Genomic DNA, 25988 nt, shown 5'->3' with positions numbered 1-25988 from the left:
GCTGTCCTTGCAAACTCACACCTTAAGACTTTTATGAAAGCTTTTCATAGGCAACGCAGCACGAGTTTCAAGAGGAGGTCTGAAGGAGGACAGGAAGGCAGCTCTGTAAGATCTCTCGTGTAGGGGACACTCCCTGAGAAATGATGAAAACTATCAGATAAGCTGGGGAGATGGTGTTATTTGCTGGAAGTGGAAATCAATGCTTCTGAACTGACTAGAAGACTATGGATTGTATGGAGATTGCTCACAGTTGTAAAATAGATGGTAAAAATAACTAATTTGACTGATGCTGCAGAAAAGATGGGAATAAGTGAAGAGAGAGGCAGATGCTGTGGTCAAAGCTATGAACTAGGAAAACAGTTGCATAGCATTTCAAATGAAGCTTTCCAGAAATGACTGGTAATGTAGTAGGACTGAGCAGTGTAAAAACGCTGTAACCACAAATTTGGCTGGAGAAGTCATGAAAATCTTGAAAGGACCAACTGAAGGACACTCAAAGGAATGCAGCTGGACAGGAGACTTATAGCAGACTTATTTTTTACTTCTGAATACTTGTCTACTAAGTATCATACGTTGAGCATAGACCATTTGGCAGACAACCATACTGAACCTCACATAATGACTTGGAATTTTACTTTGCTTTTCATTTCCTCTATAGAAAACTTTGTTTTTAGTTTATCTACATTATTCATGTTGCACTCATCACCATACTATCTAGGAACTTGCTGCGGAACATACTTTGTGGTCTGATAGGGGAAAAAAAAAATGCTTTCCTACATACTTCAAATATAATTCTGGTAGTCTGCCTGGCTAAGGTTACTACCCTGACGCCTTACAGCCAAAGGATAAAGCAGGAGAACGGATTATCTAAATGAATCTGTCGTGCCTTTGAACGACTAGCTTGGCACTCGCACATTCAGGTTGTGCTGCATTTTTCTTGGGATGTGACAGGACTGGACAGGAAATTTTCTGAGCCTTCTGGAACTTCACTGAGGAGTCATTCCAGGCTGAACATAGTCTGAATTTTTTCCACACATGATCGTTGTAATAATTACGATCATCAGTCCACTGCTGATAAAATCCTCAAGCCAAAACCATCCCAACAAAGTTAGTTTGGAAGAGAAAGGAACAGAACCATGGTGCAGGTACACAGAAGACAACATTTAAAAGCACAAATTATCTCTTAGATAATAAGAATTTAGCCTCTAGGGAGAGCACAATTTTTAGATAAGTGTTGCACCTATATGTTTGTAGATGACTGAACGAGAAGCCTTTCCTGAATCTGAGAATTAAATGTTAATAGGCTGTCAGCAGAACCAAAGGTAATCAAGAATCAGGTCTACTATAATACAATTTGCTAATAAAAAAGCCTATTACTTGAGAAGATCCAATGATTAACTATGCCCTCTAAGAACCAGAGTTTATCTGCAAACTAGATTAATGTTACTATCTCTTCCTCTTAAATTTGAATGGGCGCCTAAGGCTTGCTTGTTACCCATTGTACCCAGTCTCTGGGATTTTGCATGCTCTTGGTGGTAAATAAAGTTGGAGAGACTGCATGTACAATTACTGAAGGCATCTGGGGACACAAATTTCCTTGTAATACCTTCCACCCTCACCTGCAAATGACGTGCCAATGATGAGTGTCAAATCTGTGTTCCACTTCTGTTTTCCCCAGCTTTCAAAATAACCCATCAGCCCATTCCCTTTGCAATAAGAGTCGCCTTAATCATCTTGACCTCCCCCCCCTTTTTTTTTAAAAAAAAAAAAAAAAAAAAAAAAAAACACAGTAAGGTGGGGAAATGCATTTAAGTGCAACTATTTTTTTAATAGAACAGAAACAGGCTGCCCAGAGCTTAAGCAAGTAACTAACATAAGATCACCATTTCTACTTGCCTGAAATATCACAGGTACAACAGTAATCTGAGATTCTGTTTCACAAGGACAATCACGACTTGCCATGCTAGACTACGCTTGACAAGAGCCATACCCAGAAACAAGAGGCTTCCAGACAAGAAGGTAAAACGTACTGAAACTCAGTTCTCTGTTAAGAGCATAGTCACATCTTGATTCACGTAAACGTAGAAGTCTACACGCTAACACCCATGTGAGTTATTTATGGAAATGTGTGAACACGTGAACAGAGTTCCAAATTATTTGGGATTCCCAGACTTTCACAGGCATACCCTGAACTCTTTGAATTAAGATGTTCTGATATTACCCGATGATGCATACTTACCTGGGAAGTATCCGGTCAGGGAGTTTATGTGCTGGAATAGCAACAGGTAGCTTTTGCATTTGCCTTGCATAATCAAAGAGTCCTGGCAGATTATGGGAATATAGCTGAGAAGCTTTACCTGGAAATCAGAAAAAAAACACTTCAAATACGAAAACAAATGGATACCAATACTACCACTCACAGGTGGCAGAGCAACTTACCAGATATTGATAACAAACAATTGTTCATGACATATAACCACGTACACCTTCGAGGAAATAGCTGATAGGGAAGAAAAAAACATACACTCAGTTCAATAAATACAAAATAGGAGCACATTAACTCGATCAATTAATGTCTGCATAGACGACAGGACAAAACTAATATTGACTTGCTTTTTGTAGCAGAAATTAGCTTAAGCCAAATAATATTTACCTGGATTCCAGAGTTAATTCTGAGTAAATCTTAGGCACACACACTATATTTAACATACACATTAACATTTAGACAATTGGAACATTTTGTATTCAGGTCTTCAAGTACACTGTAATTAGCCCACAGTGTCATTATAAAGATCAATCCATTCTTTTTCAAAAATTTTAATAACCACCAGCCTTTCTCCTTCAAAGGAGAAACACTTAACAACATAAGCCTCAGTAAACAAAGCATGGTCAATAAACTAAAGCCATTCTAAAGCCTGTAGTATTCCAAGTGTCTTGAAACAATTAGAACTGGCACTTGAAGCGACTCTCCATCTGCATATGGTTACACGTTTCACGGAAGTGATCAAGGAATGCAACAAATGGTCAAGGCAGAATTGTTATCTGTCAAATTAATAGACACGATAGAAAGAAGGGGCTGAAACTGTCAAGGCATCTTTTTAGAAAAAAGAAAGATTAAAAACAGTATTTTTTCTTCCTTCCTCTCACATAACTTCTGGAGCTTGTTGCCACAAGTGTTCATGGAAAGGGACAGTATCAACAGTGTAAACGAGGGATTAGACATACTGATGTCCAACAGGCCCATAAATGGACACGAAGGCAAACAGGCAGGGATGTACCCTCCAACATGCCTAATTCAATGTCTGTAGAGACGTCCAAGGGGACTGACTGTGAGGGGACATCAAAGTGGCTGAGCTCATGGGCATTTCCTATTGCCGCTGCAGGAAACAGACTATTGCACTAGACAGATCTCCCAGAAAGATTTTTTACTTTTTTTTTTTTTACTCTTAAAAAAACCCTGTAATCTCCCTGCTGGTGTATTATAGAGATTTGAAGAGACATGTATTTTAACTGGAAGGTTTTTCTGTAAGAGTGTGAGATCATCCTGAAGCTGTACTGACTCCTGGATACACGTATTATTTCTGCTTTGTCCATTAGCAGAGTGAAATGAAGTGGAAAATAACCAAGAACACTACTTTTGCTTTTACAGTGAATTGTATCAGACCTAGGGAGTAAACAACAGTGAAACACAGGATTCAAAAATACTATTGGAGTTAAAGCCCTATTGACTGCTATCATAAATAAGGATGTAACAAATGGTCAGCACAGAGGGTGCACTTTCTATTCCTGAAGTCTTCTCATAACCTAAACACTATTAAAAAAAATAGCAATATTCTAACAGCCTGACAGTATCTAAATTTAACTTGCACATTTGATTGATCTTCTGTAGTTGCATAAGCATACTGTGACTCAGTGGGTTTGGATCTGGGGATTAGAGAAGAACAGCAGTACTTCAAATATGCAGGTTGATTAGGCTGCCACGCATTGCTCCAGTGACACGACTGGTTGTTTTTACTAGCACCTCTTTGTGTCTGCAGGTGCTTATTAAAATACTTAAAACATCATTTGACAATGCACTACAGAACATGGTACTTAAAGAAAACACGGATGGATATGAGAGCATGAGTTTCATTTTATCTATTCTCCATTTTTGCCATTTTTCAAAAACTTGGTTGGTCTGTTTGGCCTGCAGGAATTATTGCATTAGTGATATTCCTCAAGGTATGTTTTGCAACTGAAGTGCAGCAGCAGATAAGTACCTGAACTAAGTTTTAACCAGCTAACTCAAGCACCAGTATGATTATGGGTTACATGGGGCTCAGTGCAAGCTACCTAAGCCTCCTTCTCAACACAACAGACATCTCTACAAAGTCTGGACCCTGGAAAATGAACAAACACCAGTGCCTCCAGCTTACAGTGTGAAGGCTGTCCTTGCAAATTCCTCCATCTTGCTGGCAGATGCATAGCTCCCTAAGTTAGGGAGAAGGCAGGAAAGAAAACAAGTCTCTTAGAGATTAATGAAAGAGCTGGAGAAGTCACCATACAGAAAAACCTGCAATTGGCATTTCCCCCTCCCCACTATACCCTCAAAAAAATTACTATTTATCAGATTCTGCAAAGACAGTTTTAACTGGGATTCAGTAAGTTGAGTTTCATCAGCAAAACTGTTTTTAAGACTGAAAGAATGGAATCTAGTTTTTAAAGGATCTTCTCACTTCCCTATAGCCAAAACATAACGCTTGATGTAAATATCCTATCTTGTAAAATAACTTAAAAAAAAAAAAAAAAAAAAAAAAAGAGACCTTCATACAAAACATGTCAAGGAAATTCCATACTATTGGACAAATCATTTAACTCCAGGATAATACAGAAATATATTACATTAATGAGTGGCTACAAACTGTCATGGATGGTGGTGGTTTTTTTTGCTTTTTTTTTTTTTTTTTTTTTTTACAGAAGTATCAAACCAGAAATATACCTGCTCCATTGACGTTTCATGAAGCTCATTGAGGTTCAGTGTGTAAATGCCTTCTTCTGCACCAAATATCAAGTATTGATCTGCAAACACAAAACAAATCCAGCAATACTGATCTTTAATTTTATTTTTTTTTTTTAAATAAGTGTATGCAGCACTTAACCGAACTTTTGTCAAAACTAGACTAAAACAATTGCACACATGGAAATTAACCAACATATGATGGTTATGGTGTCTGAAAATATAATCTCACCGAGGAAGCTTAAATTTATGAAGCTGTTTTAAGACCTAAGAGTGGTGTTTTGTTTTTTTTTTTTTTTTGTGACAAACTGTGAAGAAAAATGCAGCTGTAATACAACTACAAGGAAGAATTGACTGAAGTATTGACTGGAAAGTTTTCACAGTACTTTAGGGGTGCCTCACTTCTTGAGCATGATTCACCTGTTGTTTATTGCAATTACAATGGAAGTTAATTAATACCCTCTTTTGCATTTGGACAGCCAAACAAGGCAGGCATCTCATATTGAGAAGGTGTCAGTGGAAAAGACTGACTTTCACAATTTCAGTTTCTAAAAAAAACCAACACAGTCTTTTTTTGCTTACTGGCTCTGTAGCACGTCTACATAGCCTATAATCAGGTGAAACTGCAGGTAATATGAGCACAGTGTTACCAATTATCCTTTTTATCAGGCAATTTAATAAAGCACTAAAAAGATATGTAAAAATTAAGAGATGCACCAAACTAACCACTACAACTAGGAAGATTAGGGGGAAAAAACAAACAATAAGTAAATGATGAGGTAATAATTCTCAAGTAGGACCTCTGGAAGTCAGATTTTTAAAAATAAATTAGGAATGATATCTTTTGGACTACAATGCTGAGAAGAGCTGGGTCACAATCAGAAAGATATTTCTTTACCTTTAGTTAACATGCAATTTATTCTTTTTTAAAGTTGAAAACTGTGCCCCATATACTTCAGTGTAATTTAAAAAAACACACTGTACTTGAGACAAGAGTGGTATAATTGAAGAACTGCTTACATAAATAAAGGTACTTTAAAGGGAATAGTCGTACTTATCTAAAAACTCCTGAAAGCCTAGGAGAGGACAAAATAGGTAAAATAGATGGGACATACTACCTCTTGTATCTGGATTTATCCATGATGTTGCACAATGAATTTTTAGTGGACAGCCATTGAAAACCTTTGAAAAGCAAGCACCCATCTGCAGAAGTAAAAATAAATAAATAAAGATCCACATCACTTCCAATGGGATTATTTTGATTTAAAAGTATTAACAAGTTAAGAGTAGCTTCATTTGCCACATGGAAAATAATCTTATCCAGACAACATGCTGGCAAATAGAATTTATTTATATATATATATTTTAAGTGATATTTTCTTTGTCCATAAGACCCTTCTGAACAAACATACCAGGATGAGCATTTCTGAAGCAGCTCTTAAATTACTAGTCTAAGCATGTACTTACTACACGTGAGAAACCTGAAAAAGTTCCTGATTTCTGTGATTTTATAAACAGTCTCAAAAGTGAAGCTTTATTCTTGCCATACTTCACAAACATGAAATAAAACTCTAGGACATACCACAATTAAAATCTTCGTTTTGGATTTCCTATTCATTGTTCTGAGTTGATGTATTTACAGTACTGATAGCTACCTGAAGGAAAACCTCTGGTAGAAGATTCCATTCCTTATTTGGCATAATCCTATGTTTGCCATAATCAGTTTGCCTGCTAAATAAGAGACTTGCATAGTATATTGTAGTCAATCTCTCCATCCTCCCCCTAATGAAGCACTAGCACTTGAGGACACCTATAAGAATAATTAGTAAATTCGCATCACAATGACTGAAAAGCAGAAGTCAGGGCTTTCTCCATTCTTCCCTGAACATCACAGTAACCCCTCCTATTTTGTTAGGAAACAGACTTGATTGACAGTACAGTAGATGACTAATTCAGTAGAAACAGGTAGTAAAGTGAAACGTATCTATTTACCAAAAGATGGGCAAACGTAAAAATAATTCCTAAGTAAGTGTTTCCATCTCAAATACAAGCAGACATCACCTTTATGCAAAGCTATATATTCTATAACAGAGCTATGGCATGACAACGTTTTAACTTTCTGTCAATACTTTGTGAATTATTATTGACCTATAAGTGAATTAACGAACAGCTCTCCTGTCAACATTTCAACAATTTTTGTTAAAATTCTGCTGAGTAAGAAAGTCTGCACAAATTTCAGTGCCTTCTGAACGTAGCTTAGTGTAAAAGAGCAAAGAAATTAATTCAGAATTAACTGTTTAAAATTAAAAGCAGCAGAAATTAGAGCCCTCTTTGGGGTTTGGACATCCATCTCTCGCATCACTATTATGAAGACCATGAGTTGGTCTGTTTTACTAGTGCAAGAGAAAAAAAAAATCAATGGGAACAGCAAAATGTGGAAGACACAAAGAGAAGTGGAAAGACCTCAGCACTGCTAGTATTGCTGCAGAAGTCTCAGTACCAAGGAGGGAGCTGGCTGCTCACTAGAGAGTGAGTTGATCCTTCTGCAGACAGAAGAACATCAGTAAGAGCTAAGACACAGATGACAAGGCAGGAGAATGAGAAGATACTGACACAGAGCGACCTCAATGTACTCGCAGCTTCCATGTTGTCAAATCCCTCGGCAGCAAGGAGATTGAAGGGGGGATATCATGAAAAACAATAAAAGGATTTTTGGAACTGTTTATGGAAGCCTCCTTCCAAGCATGCAGGACACTGAAGGCACTCAACTGAAAATTCATCAAATGACACTTGAGATTCTGATCTCTTGGAGGAAACAGCATTTCTGCTGCTCTGGTCAGCAGCTAGGCAATTCTCCTCGACCCTGTTCCAAGCACTGGAGAGAGATGCTGTGGAGAGAAGCTGCTGTTCACTGTTAACACCTAGCTGAGTTCTGCAGCGTGAAGATGGCTAAGAAAGCAGGAATGGGTAGAAAACAGAAGAGACCAACCATTTTCCTCTGGCCTTTCTCAGCCTTGATCTCTGAGAAGCCTACAGAGCCAAGATGCTGCTATAAATGCTTCAGAACAGCAAACAGAGCCTGAGGGTATCATCCATAAATACCACACAAATCCCAAGGATAGAGCTGAGAATCAAGCAGAACAAATTATTAAACTGAGTTGCTGGGGCTGAGGGGGAAACAAAAACACAAAATAAAAGGTCAAAGTGAGGGAGCTTGAACTGCCTGCTGCCATGGAAGCATTCCAGTCTGGAAGGAAATTCAGGAGGCAAGCCATCCCTTCAGAGGTAGTAGCTAATGCATCTCCCCTGAACTGCAAGCCATCCAAAAATAGCAGAGGGCAGGAAGGGAAAAAACAAACAAAACAAACAAAAAAAAGAACAGCCAGCCAGAGCAGGTTATTAAGAAATTTGAACCAAGTCTCTCAAATGACAGACGACCATGCATAAATACCATTATAGAGTCCCAGAACATCTCGCTACTTCAGAGGGCACTGAGAAGCAAAACACTTCGTGCCACTCTGCAACATGCAGATTTGCAACCAATTATTTGGCAGCTGATGGAGACAGGAGGTAGAGAGGAGTGTGAAAGTACCAGATCAGCCCCTAATACTTAACAGGAAGGTTAGAAATAGCTAATTATACATAAAAGGCAGGATATGATGAGGGAAAAAGAAGAAAGGGGAAAGTTTCTAACCCTACTGAGGACCCAGCAGAACCACAGAATTAATAGCACAAAGATTCAAGAACATGCCGAGGGCAGTCAAACGCCAAGGACTCATCCGATCAGCTGCAGAAGTCCTTCTATTCAGTTAGTTTCTTTTACAGCTCCATTTTATTGGCAGCTGACAGTCTCTGAATGGCCTGTCCCTTCAGTTTGTAGCCGGAGTACAACATACATGACTTCACACTTCAGGCTATTAGACTTTCTACCCTTTTTCTCATTCCAGTCACCAGTTATCTTATCTCTCCCTCCCCATGATGTGATTCAGTTGTTTTCAGTGCCAGAAGTATCTCAAAATTGCTATCATCCACTAGTTTCACATACACACACCTATGCCATGCATTTAGTTTAGCACTGAGTTTATTAGAACAGGGTTGACCTCAATAACCAATGTTAAATATATCAAGAATTTGGAGCTCTGCAACAATCCCATGCATTTATGCAAGGTATTACAGCTCTAAGTAAAAGAGGCAGGACTTCTGCCTTAACCCTTCCTACTCCTTTAAAATAGTTAGGAAGCAAAAAAGAGTATCATCTGCCCTTGTGCATCCTTGTAGCTATTTAATTTTCTGATGTAAAGATGAGAAACTGATCTGGCTTAGGAGTAACGTACCAAAAGGTTTGTTTAAAAACACCTTCCCTGGCTCCCTGCACAACTACATGAATGCACACTCCAGCATCCAAGGAGGAGAATGCTAAAGGCAGAAACAAAGGGTCAAGAAAAGGGAGAGACTAGTTCTTCTGATGGCAGAGCTGGCTAGAAGCACAATGACAAGTTCACACAGGTAATACAATGAAATTCTACTTTGCTTTACATTATGAAGGTGCACTTATGTGATTGTAGCCAGTTATTTCCAGCCCTAAGGCATCTATGAATGCTATGTTCAGAAGTTCTGAAACCTACAGCTGCACAGTATGAACTTAGTGCTACTTCTGCAATTCCTGAGGTATCAGCTCCTTAGATCCCACAGGAAAAGACCGATCAGTAAGTACATCCAGTAAACTTGAAATTAATTTACTGTCACAGAATTCTCATTTACTTTTACATGTTGCAAACAAACCAAAAAAATTCCAGAATTTACTTAGCACAAACTCAGCTGTGACTTCTGAAATGCTACACCTGTGGATTAACATTTCTAAGAGATACTTTTACACTTTTTTTTTTAATTTTAAATACAACAAATATTCAGAAAGTATACTTTCTCAGCTTTAGTAAGAAAACACGTCCTGCCTTAAAGATACATTTGTATGTCTCAGTAATACTCACATGTACTTTAGGTGTGGGAGGAAGGCCATTACTAATTGGTTTCTGAAAAATAAAAGTTAAAAAACTGTTTATACTCACAAGTGTACATATGCATGGACATGCATATTATCTCCCCACACTACAGCAAAACCAAAATATAAATGTATATTAAAAATGTACACTGCTGTTAAAAGCAGTTAATAAATAATCAAGCATAATGACATTAACAGGAAATAAATACACACAAAACCCTCCCCATAGATATTTTTTTTAGACGATAAAGATTTCTGTTGCACATTTGTAATAGAAGGCACCTCCTGGGACACATCACCATGTTCAGTGTCACATAACAGATCTAAAATCCACAGCAGGGCTTTGTCTACACTCCTATTTTTGAACATGAGGTTAGGCTACAGACTTTCCTTCTAACCTATACTTCCTTCTTTCCGTACAATTTTGCTAACCACCCCTCCCCTACTGACCACACATCCCAAATGAAGAGTATCATCTTCCTTTGTTAAAACCACTACTATTATTCCTTAATATCTCCTCATTGAATAGCTGCATAATCTCTTGCACAGCATTCTCATGTTATGATGCTCGAAAGAATGCTATATCCAGTAATTTAAGCAATATTCTAGCAACTGTTCAACCGTTCAGTACTTCAAGCAGTGTTAAGCTCTATCAGTCGGTACTAAACTCATTGTTCTGTATCAACATCATTTCCTTCTAGTAACAGCACACTTCTGATGAAATAGGTTTTACAAAAACACAGGAAACTTTAGACATCCAATTTAAAAGGCCAGGTTCAATGCAGTTCAGGAAATCACACTTTCTGAAGTATCACCTGCATTACTGGCAGTTCCTTAAAACAAAACCAAAATGTTCACTAGGTAGCTGACCTATTTCTCCTTCAGTTCTCTCAAAAGCACTACATTTCAGTCTCATCCTTAGAAGAAGCCCCCAAAGGCTGCAGTTTCAGGTTTTCTGAAACAGGGAAACTTGAACAAGCTTCCCACTCTTTTATCTCATATTCCCACTTCCACTTTTACATTATAGTAATGGAGTGACCACTCTGGAAGCCATGTGCTGCTTTGATCGAAAGAAAAAAAACTCACTTGGAAGAAGAGAAAGGGATGAGGAATATTCCCTTTCTTCAGCCCACAGCTGAATCAGGTGGTGTAAAATTGTATTCTGTCCAAGGATGCAACTCCACATGAGTATACAGAGCTCAAGTTTGACACTGCACCTAAGCTACTAAACCTTGAAGCCTGGTACTCCAAATGCCAGTAGGCAAGCAGCTCAGGTATCTGGACAGCCCTCCCCAGATTTAAGTTCATCTTTTTTTTCCCCTGAACACCCAAAATGCTGTATGCATACACTGGGATAGGAGGACTCATTTGGGAACAGCCCTGATGCAGCTCCTTTCTAGGATCAGCCAAATCCTCCAGCAAGCCATCAGGTGGCAGCATATTCCTTAATTTCCTCATTTGCTTATGTAGTCATTACTCAGTACAGCACAACACATCTCTTGCTGGAGCTCCCTCTCATTAGATGTCTCTCAAATATGTGAATATAAGCAAGCCTTGTATACCCACGATTATTTTAGTTTTTACTGAGAAATACTGACTCAAGCTTCAGCATAAGACTGTATCACAACTAGATGATCTAGCAAAAATGTGCTTTGAATCAAGTAAACAAGATGCCATCCAACATTATTTCTACTCTAAAAAGCATGCTTACTCCTTTCTGTTGCTCATTTAAAGCAGCTGAGACATTAGAATAACATCTAGAAGCTTAAATACCCACCAGTATTTCTTTCCTTTCTTTCCTTGAAAAATTAGTGTCTCTGTCTTCATTGTGTTGAGGTGGTGATCCTTCTCTTTCACCATTTAATTGCACAGAAGTGAAGCCGTTACCTAAAGAGATTCAGATTTAAAAATGTGTTCTACCTTAAACTGAAGACCAGTCTAGCCTAAAAACAGTTTTGAAGGGCCAAAATTTCTGGACGTGTCACTGATGCAAGAACATGATCCAATACCTTATTTCTAAAGCATACATGTTCCCCACACATGCACACATAACCATCTATAAAGCCACATGCAATCTTAGCCCATAGTGGTTGGTAATTAATGCAACAAAGCCAGTGTGGACAGAAAAAGGGATGCAGTCATGGTTATGAGGAAAAATGTTATTAAAGTATCTAAGAGAAGCCTGGATATAGCTAACAATTCAATTACTGATTTTTAGTTAGTAGCCTCGAGGCATTCCTCAGCACTAGATACTTGAGTGTTACAGCAAAAGATGTAACACAACGACTGCAGTAATAAAGATATAGCAAGGAAGATCTAGTGAGATACCAAATAAGAGTCAGACAGCAAACTTGCTTAAAACAGGCCAGCCTAGTACAGCACTCAAAGCATTAGACCTTAACAAAAGCATCAAAGGAACAGCCTGAGCAAACAGTAAATAAGCACTACTACCTGGTATACTGCCTAACCCCGTTCACTACATATAAAAATTGAACTTTGAAAGCAGAACTGTAATCTTGACATGTTTACGGATACCAAATTACCATAACAGTTGACACACAGGGCAAGAATCTGAAACTTACACACAGGAAAACGTTTATTCCCTGTGACAATCTCAGTATACAACATTACGAGCATGTCGCTTAGAAAGGCGACTACGTCACCACTGATATCAGCAAGGAATTGTGTCAGTGGCTTTACTTGAAAGTACATTAAGAGTTTCAGTGTGCTTTTTTTTCTTTAATTTCAATGCACCTTCAGTTACTCACCCACTACAAAAACACCCACCCACTCCAGCATGCTTTAAGGTGTGCATAGATGTAGACAAAATCACATCAGATTATTTAAGCAATACCTCCTGTACGCTTCTTGGTGTAACTCTTACCTAAAACGTTAGATTTCTGCGGAGGTAACCGTGGTGGGGGTGGTCTGGGTGGAACTTGAGATGCAGATTTTGCTGGACTCTCGGACGTTGGGCATCTCTTGATTGTCCCTTGATTATCATTTTCAGAAGAATGGCTTTCTTGGGGGATAAAGATGGATTTAGGCTGAAAAGACATAGTAGTAATAAATACACAATAAAAAAGACTCACATAATAGAAAAAGACTTGTTGGTGAAAAAGACATGAAGTATTTGGATCTTGGAATTTTCACAGGTAAATTAATAAAGTAACATGTTATGCTATGAAGATTTCCTTTTAAAAAAAGCATTAGAAGAAAATTAATAGTAATAAAAAAATCTTATGACAAAAAATCAAATTCAAAATTACATTCAAGTTATGCATTAAACAATTATTGGATATATAGAAATGTCACCATTCATGACTACAGATAACCAAACCAGACATTTAAATAGAAACTACGGAATGTACAATGACACAGCCAGAGATTTGTGTAAAGAACCCCAAATAGGGAGTGCAATCACAAAGGACAACATTGTTTAGTCACTGGCTGCACTAAAGCTGCTTGTAAAATCCTTTTCAGTTATACAAAGATAGTTAGTGCAGCACAGTGAGTAATCAAACCTGCAGTTTTTGCCTAGCCAACTGATAGCAATCTGACTTTTTTTTTTTCTCCAATTCTGCTCATATTATGGTAACCGCCAAACTCCCCCTGAACACACGCTTGACTTAAAATTTGATTCTAGTCCTCAAGTCATGGTTCACCCCAAAGAACCATCAGCATTTCTTAGTTTGTTTATTTTTAAAGGCATCCCTTTTATTCTGGGCAACAAATCCCCCCTCACTTGCCTTTGGTGGTAAAGGAGGTGGTACTTTAGGTTTCATAGTGGCACTGTAAAAGAAAAGAAACACGACAGGTTGCTGTCTGGTGTATTTCTTTGAATCTCATATTGCAGTGTTCAAGAGGATACAGGATTCTATAAATTCCACACAAGTAACTCCTATACATACACCATTAACTTGTCAACAGCACTATTACATCAAAATAACTGCATCGTACTCGAATACCTTCAAACATGTTTCTTATTGCTGTGTGTACCACATATACTACCAGAAAACTCAAGCATCACGGATCCTTGAGACCACAAATGACCTGAACTGATTTGTGGGACATGCTTGTGTGGAAAAAAGCAAGGAGATGCAGAGCAGACATTTACTCTGTTGAGAGGAAAAAAAGTTTGGGTTCTCAGTAAGCTTTTCTAGAGAGCCATTTGTAAATATATAAGGCAATGGAGAGTTAAACTGACTAATACCATTCCTTGAAAAAATTTACCACAAACTTTTCATAACAGCCTTCCAAATGAAAGCAAAGAAAAAAAATGCTATATACAGCTAACCTACTGTTTTTCCCTTCTCCTCTCCTTCTATGAGTTTCTTTTTTTCACACAAATCTTTTGGGAAATACATATTTAACTTAATCATTCAGCAGGTTGGCTCAACAGGACAAGGTAGCATGAAAAAAGAAAGCTGAAGCATCAGGAGTACTCTTCTTCTGTTGGTTTTGCATTTTAAAGAATGTGCTGTATTTTTATTAAATCTTAATTTCCTAGAATTTTGATGTTTTTACAAACTTTTGCACTGCACTGTTTCCTAACCTTCTGGAACAGAAGATTATTTCCATTAAATAAATCAGGAATACAGCTGTGAAAACTTGACATTCTTGCACAATATTTTGCTTTTTTTTAAATTACGTTCCAAAGTTTTGGGAGAATATCCAAGTAGTAAGGTTATCAGTTTGCTTGTTTACAGCTCAACAGCTTGCCTGCTTTGCATCATTCTTCTCCGGAGTTTCTGTTCTAGCATCTTATCAGCTGCTTTTATTTTACAGAAGCTGGAACAGACTTCTGAGAACAGGATACCCTGTGACAGGTACTTCAGTCACAATGCAGGTGGCAATCACCTTGAGCAGGAGACCAAGCTCAAGTCTTCAGTCACGTGTGTCCAAGCTCCACTCTGTTTCTTTCATATCCTTCTCTGCATTTCCGACAGCCACCACAGTGTTACTGGGCAGTCAAACCCAGTTTAAAAAAAAAAAGTCAGAGCTTTTGCCAAATATGATAGATGTTTGTACAAAGGACTGTGCGTCCTGGTTTCAACAGCAAAGTGCATGTGCACTTTGATCACACAGGATACTGCATCAAAATTTTCTGCCTTCTCAACTTGCATAACCAGGAAATTCAAGCATCACCAGATTAGCCACATGTGTGAGAAAAAGACGTATCAAAGCAACCAAAATCCTTAAAAGAAGAGAGAGAATTCTGTATATTCCCTGAAGTGTGTGTATTCTCTGCTGCTATGAATCATCCAGCTTTGGAGTCATGCAGTGGCATCAGTTTGGAGTGGTGAGGGGACAGCTGCTTCATTGTTTGTGTTCTGGGTCTGAGGGAAGAAGCTATTGATGTCACATGCGCTCTTCAACTGCAGCTCCATCTCACAGAATATAAATCAAATAAGAGCCCTGAATCTTCAAGCAGGCTCCAGAGAAAGCTATGAGAGACTGAGCTGATGTCCCAACACACCGCAGCAGAGCTTTGGACTCAAACAGATACCAAGAGGAAACAGGCACGTGCAGAACCCATCTGAGTCAAGGCTGAGGCATCTGAGGCTTATCGCTGTGATAACAGGAAAATTTCAGGACCTCTCAGTAGAAAAAGAATACTAGGTATACAATGTGAGAAGATACAAAAATCTCAAGACATGTTCATACTACCATCTGTGACTGTCCTTAGGGTCAGACAAACCAGAACCTCTCTAGAAGCTATGGGGTGCTTTTTTGGTCCCAGAACATGACTGAAGTAGATGATACTAGCTGCAAACAGAGCAAGAAAGACAGGGGGGAAGGAACAAAGCAAAAATGAACAAGGACACAGAGCTGTACACAAGGAAGAGATCTAGACATTAATACAGCTGGAGGAACCAAGCTGAACTGGCTCACAGCAGTGCAGCTATCCAGAGCATCTTCAGTGCTCTGACCAGAGTAGATCTGGCATTATGGAGCTATAGGGGGACCGTTTCATCCTACAGTGAAGGAAGCCTCATTTACCATTAGTAAGGTCTATGCAGTTACGAGCAGAGGAGGCTCTTCGGTCCAAATGCAGGAGAACAGATCAATGAGTGTTGTTACCACTCTCTTCCCCTTGAAGATAATACTTAGAAGCTTCATATTGTTGACAGTGTAATTGATGGTATCTTTAGACAGTCACTTAATGAAATACGAAGAATTTCTCAAGGAATTAGCAAGGGAATAATGCCTGCTAAAAACTGACTAAATCATTTTTCTTCTGTAAATGTCACTTGCACCAAACAGCCTTGTGTTTTGAGAAGTTGATCATTAATCAATGCAAGTTTAAAGTACTGTCACTGTAAAGTAGCTGACATCAGACACTATCAAGATCAGTAGCCTTCTTCAAGGTAGCCCCCTTCTTCAAGGGGGCTGTCCATCATGTTCATTGAGGTGATGAAAGCCCTACCTTTGTTACAAGGGAACAAGAGTAAAATACCTCAAGAAAAGAAATACAAAGAGATATTTGCTTCTCTGGAAAGGGGTAAATAGTCCAGTGACAGAGAATGCATGTTTTACAGGTTTCTGGTATGAAGCAACAGCTTTCAAAATTATCCATTAACTGGAAACTAAACAAGAAATCTGTCTCAATGGCATCTTTTTTTTTCTTTACATTGGATTTATTCAGGAATGTAAATTTCCACATACTTGCTGTGTGTTGGAAATTTTTTGAGTGCTCATCTGCCAAGTGAAAACGCCCCCAAATACTTGTATCAGTGGAATTAAATGAGCATAATTACTTTAACATATGCCTATCCACACTGCCTTAGCAGTCACAAGAAGCTGGTTCTCTCTGTTCCAACATCCTCAAACACCTAAATAAGCATTCTCTTGGCTGAGAATGCGGACAGCACAAATTCAGTCATCTAGAGAAGATGGTAACACATCTTATGTATTTTTTTTTTTAGAGCTTTACATAGTCATTACTTCTAAAAGACACATCCAGGACAAGGGTGAGATAATTTACTGTCTCAATAGAAGTACACAGATTTTGTTCAAAATTAGAAAACAAAAGGGCAACTACATCATGTGAGGAACAAGATCTTTCCCCTTAATTTACCACAAGTTTATCAGCACAATAAGCAAAATTCTGATGATGTAACCTAGGAAAAATATTAAACGTGTATCTTGAATTCAACATTTTATTATTTTTTTCTTCTATTCAAGTATCAGGTTTTATTTATTTATTTTTTACAAGAGGACTTACTGTTTAGCATCATCGTCTGCATCATCATCATCTTCTAAATGTGCCACGTGTCCCCTAAGAAAATAAACAAGGTACTATGGCTGAGTGAGTTTTAATAAAATTATTTGGATAATGCAAAAAAAAAAAAAAAAAAAGAGAGATTAAAGGGCTACTACCCCTTTTACAGACTATTGTCTTTTAGCTTTTTATCATGATTATTATTCTTCTTCAAAGCACAGCTGTATTACAGCCAACTAAGCCTCTCTCTTATCTTCTTGGCACACACAGGGACAAACAAGAACTAGTTGTGACAGACATAAGAAATCAACGTGCAAATGACTTTGAAACACACAAGAGGAAAAAAAGAATAGAATTACCGCTGATGCAGTTCTTCTTCAACTGATTTTAAGAGACTCCTTCAGAATTAAATAAGAATAAGAAGACAGTTTAATTGTGGCACACAATCTTAATTATCAAAAGCCAAGGCAAATGCTCCCATGATTCTATCAGCAAATAATGCGAAGCATATTATTTTAGCTAGCTTTCAGAACATAAATCAAACATCTACATACAAACAAACAGTGCTGCATTTTTCTAAGTTACACAGTACACTTCCGTTTGCATTTATTAATGTACTGCTATTCAGCACAGTGGCCCTTGTACTGTAAAACAAGGCTGTTTTAACTTGATCAAATTTAGAAGAAAACCACACTAATCAAGAAAATCAGCAGCATTAAAAAAAGCTGAAGTAACATGTGCATTCAGCTACTGTGCTGGAATAGATTCATTGTTTTGTGTCTTTGAAAACACAGAAGAATAACAGGTGAAATGCAGGAATAGGAAACAATAGGATTTATACACATATTGGTATACAGATTTTACTGATCTATAAAAGATAGTAAAAAAAAAACAGCATGCTTTATGCTTAGATTTCCTGCATTTTTAAAATATGATTTGATTTAGCAACACAAAGGTAAGCATCCTAATTCTGACATGCATAAACAGAAATTAAGAAACTGGGTGGAAAGGAATGATATCTTTGAAAACTATTTCACATGACTAACACAAGAAAATTATTAAACCTATAAAGTTAAATGTCTTCGAAACAGGTAAATTTTACTTTTCAAAGCCTGTGTAACTGAATGCTCCTCATGCCCTATAACACTAAGAAGGGGTTCATATCGGAACTTCAAAGAAGAGCAGTGGTACTTACTAGATGGGGTAAAATTGTGCTCTGCAACACCTACCATGCAGAACATTTTGTTAACAAGCAGACCAAGATAACAGCTCTTAAAAGGAGACTCACAGCACCACAGAGACAGTACGATCAACATTGCCTCAAATACTGAAAGGTGCTGTAATTCTGTATCAATTACTAATATTGTATAAATAGTGACTTTGGAACCATAACTGATATAAATAAGCGTGACATTTTACTACATCCATTTCAGTTGATGTGTTTAAACACACATTTGTGAACTTGTAGTAAAACAGCCTTGAGTGAATATACATGACAGAAAATGCCATTGTTTACTCACTTATTTGCACCCAAGAAGTAGCCACCCTGAGGACCATGACCATATTCTAGCTGTAGATCCTGAAATACAAGAGAATGAATCTTTAAGATGAACAGGTGAGCAAACACATACCCCACATCAATCCCACTGCTGTTACCCCTCTCTACAACACCTGAACCACCACACCAACTAGTTCCTCTGGCCTCTAACACCATTCTCAAGCCCACCACACCTGAAAATCTCCTCTGCCAGCTTGCTGCACCTCTAATTCCTTTTAAAACTCTGTCATTAGCTTCTTCCTTAGCCTCACAGATCCTTTCCTCAAATAAGTCAGCTGTAGAAAAGGAAATAAAAAAAAAAAAAAAAAAACAACAAAAAGGACTTTGTGATGGATCAAGCCCCATCAAATTGATCACACTAGTTTTTACAGAAGCCAGCCATCCCTCCCTGGCACATTAATAGTATTCCTTTCAGATGGGGAGTTCTTCTGGCAGAGAGCCTGAAATGCCTTTAGCAGATGGCAATGTTAAAGAAATAAGCAGAGAAGACACTAAAAGGGTTTTAATAGCTCTGGTTATCCGATATATATTTGAGAGATAACTCTATGTTCTTATGTAGATTTTAACAATATCTTTTGTATCAAAAATAAAAATACAGTATTAACAGAACGGGCAGCAAAATAAAGCACTCAAGCTATCACCGAGGGCTGGCTACTCAGAAAAAGAAGTGCCAACAGGCCTCAGACACTACTATTCAATGGATGCCGTATGGCATACAAATTTAATTCATTAATGGGAATAAAGAGACCATACTGAAGCACCAACAACTTTGCGTCTGCCAGGAGGATACTGCTATAATCAAATGGTTTTGGCTTCTTGAGATGGATCACACAGAAATCTGCACATAAACTTGCTTCCCAAAACACTGTGTGTGTTCACCAGGAGAAATTAGTCACTTATCACCTAAGTTAGTGACAAATGAAGCTACACTGCTCCTCCCTAGACAACTTTTCAATAGTTTTGTAGTATTTTCTGTAGAATAGGCCTCTTTTGGCTGCAGCCTGTATCAAAACCATGCCATCCTTCAGAAAAGTGCCCAGAGAGCCACGCTGCAAGAGCTTGGGCTAGACAACGACAACTCACGGGGCTGATCTCGCAAAGGCTGTTTTTAAGAATCAGGGGAGAAGTCTCCTACAAGATTTTCCAGTGCTCCCAGATACCAAAGCACAAGCCACCACAAGCTTTCAGTCCCAAACTGAAGGGCAATCACTTCACACAAAGCTATGAAAGGTTGTTTTCTACTTGGCAAGGAGTTCCAGGTTTTGTTTACTGCACCTTCAACTCTACTCTGTAAAGCTAAGTAGTAGTTTCCACATGGGTGTTTCTACCACAGCTGTCAGTAGCATTTGATTGCTTCAGTGACTTTTCATATTTTCCCAGGACAAGTGAGATATTGTGGAAATAAACAACACGTAACTGATATGATGTAAAAAGGTAGAGATCAGAGGGTTGTATAAAAACCGCAATGGCAAGCCCAAAGCTGCCATTTCCTGAACCTTGGAGACTTGTCAGCCTTAGTATGAGTTTATTACACACCACTTTCTAGAATTAAACTCTGAACCACCAACAAACCCTACCCACTCCCCACAGAAAAATGAGGTGACAGGAAGGAAGGGCTCAGAAATGGCCATGCAGGTGGAAGGCTCGCCCTCCTCCAGGGCCATGCCTCAGGCTCCATGAGGTAGCAGGTGGAAGGGGTTAGGCCTCAGTCACGGGTATTATTGATACCTTCTGGTATCCTTATCTTCCTTCTCCACAGTTTTACTCTATTCCTGTACCCCAACAGCTCACTCAGAGAATCTCCCTCCCCTGTGAAAGGCCATCCTAAGCCCTCTGCAATTTCAGCCTTGGTAATTCCCAGTATCTATAACATCATCCAGGCAATTTCTTTCTGCTGGTCCTCACCATCAGCTGACACACCCCAATCCACCAGAGATACACTGATCTAATTCTCCTGACTGTGAGTCAGTAATTATTCCAAAAATAATTTATTCAAAAAGGTCCACAGCAGCCAAATGTAAGCACAGGTATTTGGGGATTCAGGCCTGCAGCAGAAAATAACAAGACTGGAAACATAAGATATCACTAGACTCACAAACAACAAGGTTAAACAGGCGGCGTGAGTCTGTGTAAAAGGATGCCAGAAAAAGGATTGTTGGAGAAAAATAACCCCAGACCGGTATACCGAAATCTGAGATTTTCAGTTTGAGTGTCAAGTGCTTTGTCTGCATGTTGCACAATCACATTAATCACAAGCAGGAAACAGAAATCTTATGTTGGCCAGACATAAAATGCTTGTCCATTTTAATTTACACATCATGCAATGCATGACCATATACATTGTACAGCAACGACAGGAAAATTAATAAGAGAAAATAAGCAAACATCAAGAGCCTTCACCTGTCACAAGACCTTACAAGCTTCACTGGATTCCTCATTATGAAAAATGGCATCTGCCAGAATTACTTATGCTTAAATTCTTTAAAAGGACAAAAGCTTATTTTTTATTCATTTTACCATTGTGCTATTAGCATTTTTTTCACTATGATTATAACTGGATATATTTTTCATTCCCTGTCCTTGACTAGCCTGTTAGCATTCTTGCAAACTTTTAAAATATTTCTGGTTTTCAACCTAAATGTGGGGATGTGGGGTCAAGTAACCCATTGCTAGGGAAACCTACTTTTTCACTCTTGATTACCAGATACATTTTGAGAGCTAGTCGGCTCTTTGAAAGTGCTAGTGTTTTTTTTTTTTTTTTTTTTTGTTTTTGTTTTTTTTTTTGTTTTTTCCAAATATATCCTGGAATTGTGACTTTATACACCTTCTAGCTATATATTTAATACACTAACATAGATAAGTACTGCATTTATCATATAAGCCCTCCACAGAGCTATTATACTTTATAAGAAGAACAAGTGTAAGTAGATTTTTATTTTTAAAGCCAAATGTAAACATAAACAAAACAGAAACCTTATCATGTATGGATTCCCACTGGGAAGAACAAATTAGCATGAATTACTAAATGATGCAACATCTGCTTTAATAAAGGCTATCACCTCACCCACATCCTGAAAGTGGCCCAACAACATTATTAATCTCCATGAATATTCTCATTTAAGATACATACCATGCCAATTAGTTAACAAAAACTCTTTCTAATCAGACAACATTCACACTAAATGAGTCTGAATGACTAAACATTTTCCAAAAGAAGCTTAAGACCTACACCCAGTAGGAATGAGAAAATCATTAATAACTTTGCTGTTAAATCTAAGACACAACCCCAGATTATTCTGCTTTCAAGCTCAGGTTATGAAGGACCCATTCCTGAGCCAACATAACTGTGTACAAGACAGAAGGCTATTTGCTGACAACAATCACTCTGGAAAAGAGATAATACAGGGAATAACCACTAGTTCTTCTCACCAGTCTGGGTATAACTAAAGGAAGAAGTCATGTAAAACGGCAAATTACACCCTTCAAAGAAATCAACGATGCTATAAAACAAGTTCCCCAAGAATGATTAAATCTACAGTATCTTCAGCAGTTGAAGCTTCAAAAAAAAGCTATTGAATTTTCTGCAGAACTTCATGATGAATTAAGCATTACTGTAAATTTTAGTCTTCTTTCCTAATCAACAGATTTGTTCTTGAAGGCTGAGCTGTACTGAAAAATTTATTTTAAGTGTTCAGTCTCTCAAAAAGCAAAACTGAATGTATACAGTTAACCAGCAATTTGCAGTTACTTCACGTATCTTTTAATCCTGGAACGTTAATCTATTCATTTTGTTTGTTCAAATGACCTTGTTTCTTAAGTCTTTAAATCCACAAAGTGCTGGGGAAGTAAATCTGAATTTTGAAGACTACACATCACCTTTGACTACAAACTTAGCAAACAAGAAGGCACATATGCATCCCTATTTCTTAATAAGAATAATGATTAAGCAGTTCCTATCATGCTACCCCATAAAAAAGAATGCTTATTTTAAGACAAGCTTTAATATTTCTTAATGAATATACACTTCCAATGCCTTTACTTCATTAAAAATCACATTCTTTATTTTCTGTGGATAGCAGAAATAGCTAATTATATATATATATTTAACCATGAGCAAAAGTAATTCCTCCCTGGTGACTGACTGAGGTTTCCTGTGCGTTACTGCTACGTAGCTATTGTTCCCCTCTTCCTTGTATTTCAGTTCTCTATACGTTTTGTCTGAGTGTCTGCTTGGCACAAACAGCACTATTTTGCATCCACGTAAGCGAACATTACCACCCTAATTAACTATGGTAAGGCCCCAATCAAACAGACACCTCTACACAATATTTTAAAACTGCCTTCTAGCAACAAAATTCAGCATCTCATCTTCTTGATTACTTCTGCTGAGGTAGAAAGTACTGAAAACATACAGTGAAGGAAAAGAAAAAGCAAAAACCAAACACATTCCTAACCCTTACGTACTTTTCCCCTCACATTTTTACTCATTTTCTTCTAAGGATCACACATCATTTCATTAACTAAAGCAGAGCGAAGTATGAAGACTTTCTGAAATCCAGCTAATAGATAACTAATATAACTCTAAAAATATAGTATAACTAAGCAGGAATAGGAATATATATGGCTTTTAACAAAGTGAAAATCATACACATGCATGTATAGTGAGGAGAAAAATGATCTCAACAAACTAAAGAGTAAGTCTTCCGGGCAAAGTTTATCATCTACGTCAGTCACTTCTCCTTAACTTAAGGTTTTCCTATAAATCTCTCAATTTCTATGCCACAAATAAATAACTAACACCAAAAAGCTATGCTGAAACACTGCATTCTGAAAATTAACTGTTGCCAAAGACTATTAAAAAATATTAAATCCAGAATGTTTATAAGCAAAAAAAACCCCCACGGATCTAATGTATAAATACCTCTGGCAAATTTAACAGCAAGCATTGCATGATAACCACAAATCCCTTACTGAATACTTTGCCAGAGAAATCTAAAGTGAACGCTAACTTGACAGCAACTGAAAACAACTTCAGTTTGAAACTTGACATTTTCACCTCCTCCATCCCCACTTCCTTAAAAAGTAGAATTCAATACTTTCCACTGTGTGTTGAATACTCCAGACTAAATTGTATGAAGTCCAATGTAGAATCATTTAATTTTTCCTCCAATACGAAGAAAAAAAGCGACTATAGTGTTATCAATCAGTTTCCAAGACCGGGGTGGATGCATCCAAAAACAATTTTTCAGCTATGAAAAAGATTTTCAACACAATATTTCATTGATGACCAGGATAACCCAAACTAAAATTTGCTCAACATGACTTTTTGATTTGAATCCTGTCAACAGTAAGCTCTATTTTTCCACTAGAACCCATCTGGTGGAAAAATAACCTGAAAGAAGTCACAGCTTGAAGAAAATAATATTTTTCCTCAAGATACTACATACCTGAGGCTATTTCTGAACTAATGCTTAAATACAGCAAAAATATTTTAACTGAAAGATATTTGGCCCTGCTATACCCTCTCATGATTGCAATATCAGTAGTTTATCAATTTTATCACAGTAAACATTTCTGAAAATGTGCAAAACAACATATCATAGACTCATAGAATGGCTCGGGTTGGAAGGGACCTTAATTAAAGATGACCTCGTTCCAAGCCCCCCTCTGCCATGGGCAGGGATGCCACCCACTAGATCAGGTTGCCCAGGGCCTCATGCAACAGAAGGACGGTTCACTTGGGAGATGCGTTCTCATCTCCCCTTTAGACCCTCAGATTTTAAGCTAATGGGATATGTGACAATGCCAAAGGAGATCTGAAGAAAAAAAAAAAAAAAAAAAAAAAAAAAAAGCAGCAACTGAAAAATAAAACAAGGCAAAACAAAAATAAAATCAAGAAAAACCCATCCCCAAAAACAGAGCAATTGCACAGGATGAGTTGTTCCCACCACATATAGGGAAATCTAAGCTACTAATCTCAAAACAATTTGTGAAACATTTTTTCTACCAAGGAATTCCACATGAAGTTCCTTCCAAAAATGAGTCAAAGCTCTCAGTAATTACAGCATTGGCAGATTCAAGTTGCACCAAGCCAACTGATGCCAAAACCAACAAAAAATCACAAACAAAAAACATCCCCAAACACCTCAGTCTTCCATTCCTCCCCCCAAGTACACTTATACTAAAAAGCTCACAAATCAAAGAAATCCACTAAAACAATCCTCATCTGCTACAAAATGTTTCTTCATTTTTTCCACCATATAAGAAGTTGTCAAAGTCAGAAGCATTACTTTCGTAACTACGTTGTGCCTAAAGAGTAAAGAAATAAGAAAATTTGCTTTCTACAGTAATTTCCATGCTGCAGTGCTAACAACTGAATTCTTTAGCAGTGTGGTAACAGAAAATTTGGAAAATATATCAGAGTATAAATGGTGCCAAATGCCATTGAAAACACTTATGACCCTGCCTTCTGTTATTTGTATTAAGTTTATATTCATTCTGTAATATAACTGCTATCTGGAGAATTTGGATATTTAAACTTATATAATTTTATAGTCTTTCATGGAACTATTTAAAGGAACTACCAAGCAAAAATACGAAGAGGATGTAGTTTCTCTTTTTTAATCACCCTCCATAAAATTAACACGTTATGCATTGTAAAGCAGTTAAATAAGTTTGAATGAACGTGTAATACTGAGCCCCTTCTACAGAAGTGATTTAACGAAACATGAGTATGGGTTAAACACTTTCAGTACTGCACATTGTAAGAATTCCATCCTATGTTACAGAAACATTCATATAGAATAATCCTTGCACCAAATGGCTTTTACACAGATGAGAACACCACTACAACAACAGGACAGAACATGAGCTTTGGAAAAGGAAAATAAAGACAAAACCAACACTGACAAAGAAAGGCATAAGATGAAAAATACCAGGTTAGATCTTGCAGTGTAGTATATATCCTCTGAATTGTCCAAAAAATCGCTACTGTCAGGCTGTTCATTAGATAGAGATCAAGAAACTCAAGTTATTTACATTGTGACTGAAAGCCAGGGATAGATAAAGGGGAATTTTCTCGCTAAAAAGAAAAAAAGAGTTGTTAGTTGAAGCTCAAACCATGTTAAAACAGTTCAGGCAGGAGGGTGGAACACAGCTAAGGGTATTGTCACATCACCAAATGCTACTGAATCACACCAAAATGACGACT

The 25988-nt window shown here is 37.6% G+C and overlaps 1 protein-coding gene across 5 annotated transcripts in view; it reads right to left on the bottom strand.

The window, feature by feature from the left end:
* Positions 1-25988, bottom strand: part of MAP4K3 (mitogen-activated protein kinase kinase kinase kinase 3) — a 79641-nt gene that overhangs the window by 15287 nt on the left and 38366 nt on the right. Inside the window, exons 15-26 of one of the 5 annotated variants that reach the window (XM_082757167.1) lie at positions 25714-25776; positions 18741-18799; positions 17580-17618; positions 17224-17277; positions 13745-13787; positions 12880-13042; positions 11773-11882; positions 9985-10026; positions 6115-6199; positions 4979-5058; positions 2440-2500; positions 2240-2357 (exon numbers count right to left, since the gene is read on the bottom strand). In XM_082757167.1, coding sequence (XP_082613293.1) covers positions 2240-2357; positions 2440-2500; positions 4979-5058; positions 6115-6199; positions 9985-10026; positions 11773-11882; positions 12880-13042; positions 13745-13787; positions 17224-17277; positions 17580-17618; positions 18741-18799; positions 25714-25776 — 917 coding nt within the window. The remainder of the gene's footprint in view (positions 1-2239; positions 2358-2439; positions 2501-4978; positions 5059-6114; positions 6200-9984; positions 10027-11772; positions 11883-12879; positions 13043-13744; positions 13788-17223; positions 17278-17579; positions 17619-18740; positions 18800-25713; positions 25777-25988) is intronic. The other 4 variants (XM_082757168.1, XM_082757169.1, XM_082757170.1 and 1 more) reach the window with 4 other exon arrangements.

The sequence above is a fragment of the Aythya marila genome (genome assembly GCF_965140915.1).
Source record: "Aythya marila genome assembly, chromosome: 3".
Lineage (NCBI taxonomy): Eukaryota > Metazoa > Chordata > Aves > Anseriformes > Anatidae > Aythya > Aythya marila.
Note: the sequence above shows the minus strand (reverse complement) of the source record. Positions and strands in the feature narration are given on the sequence as shown.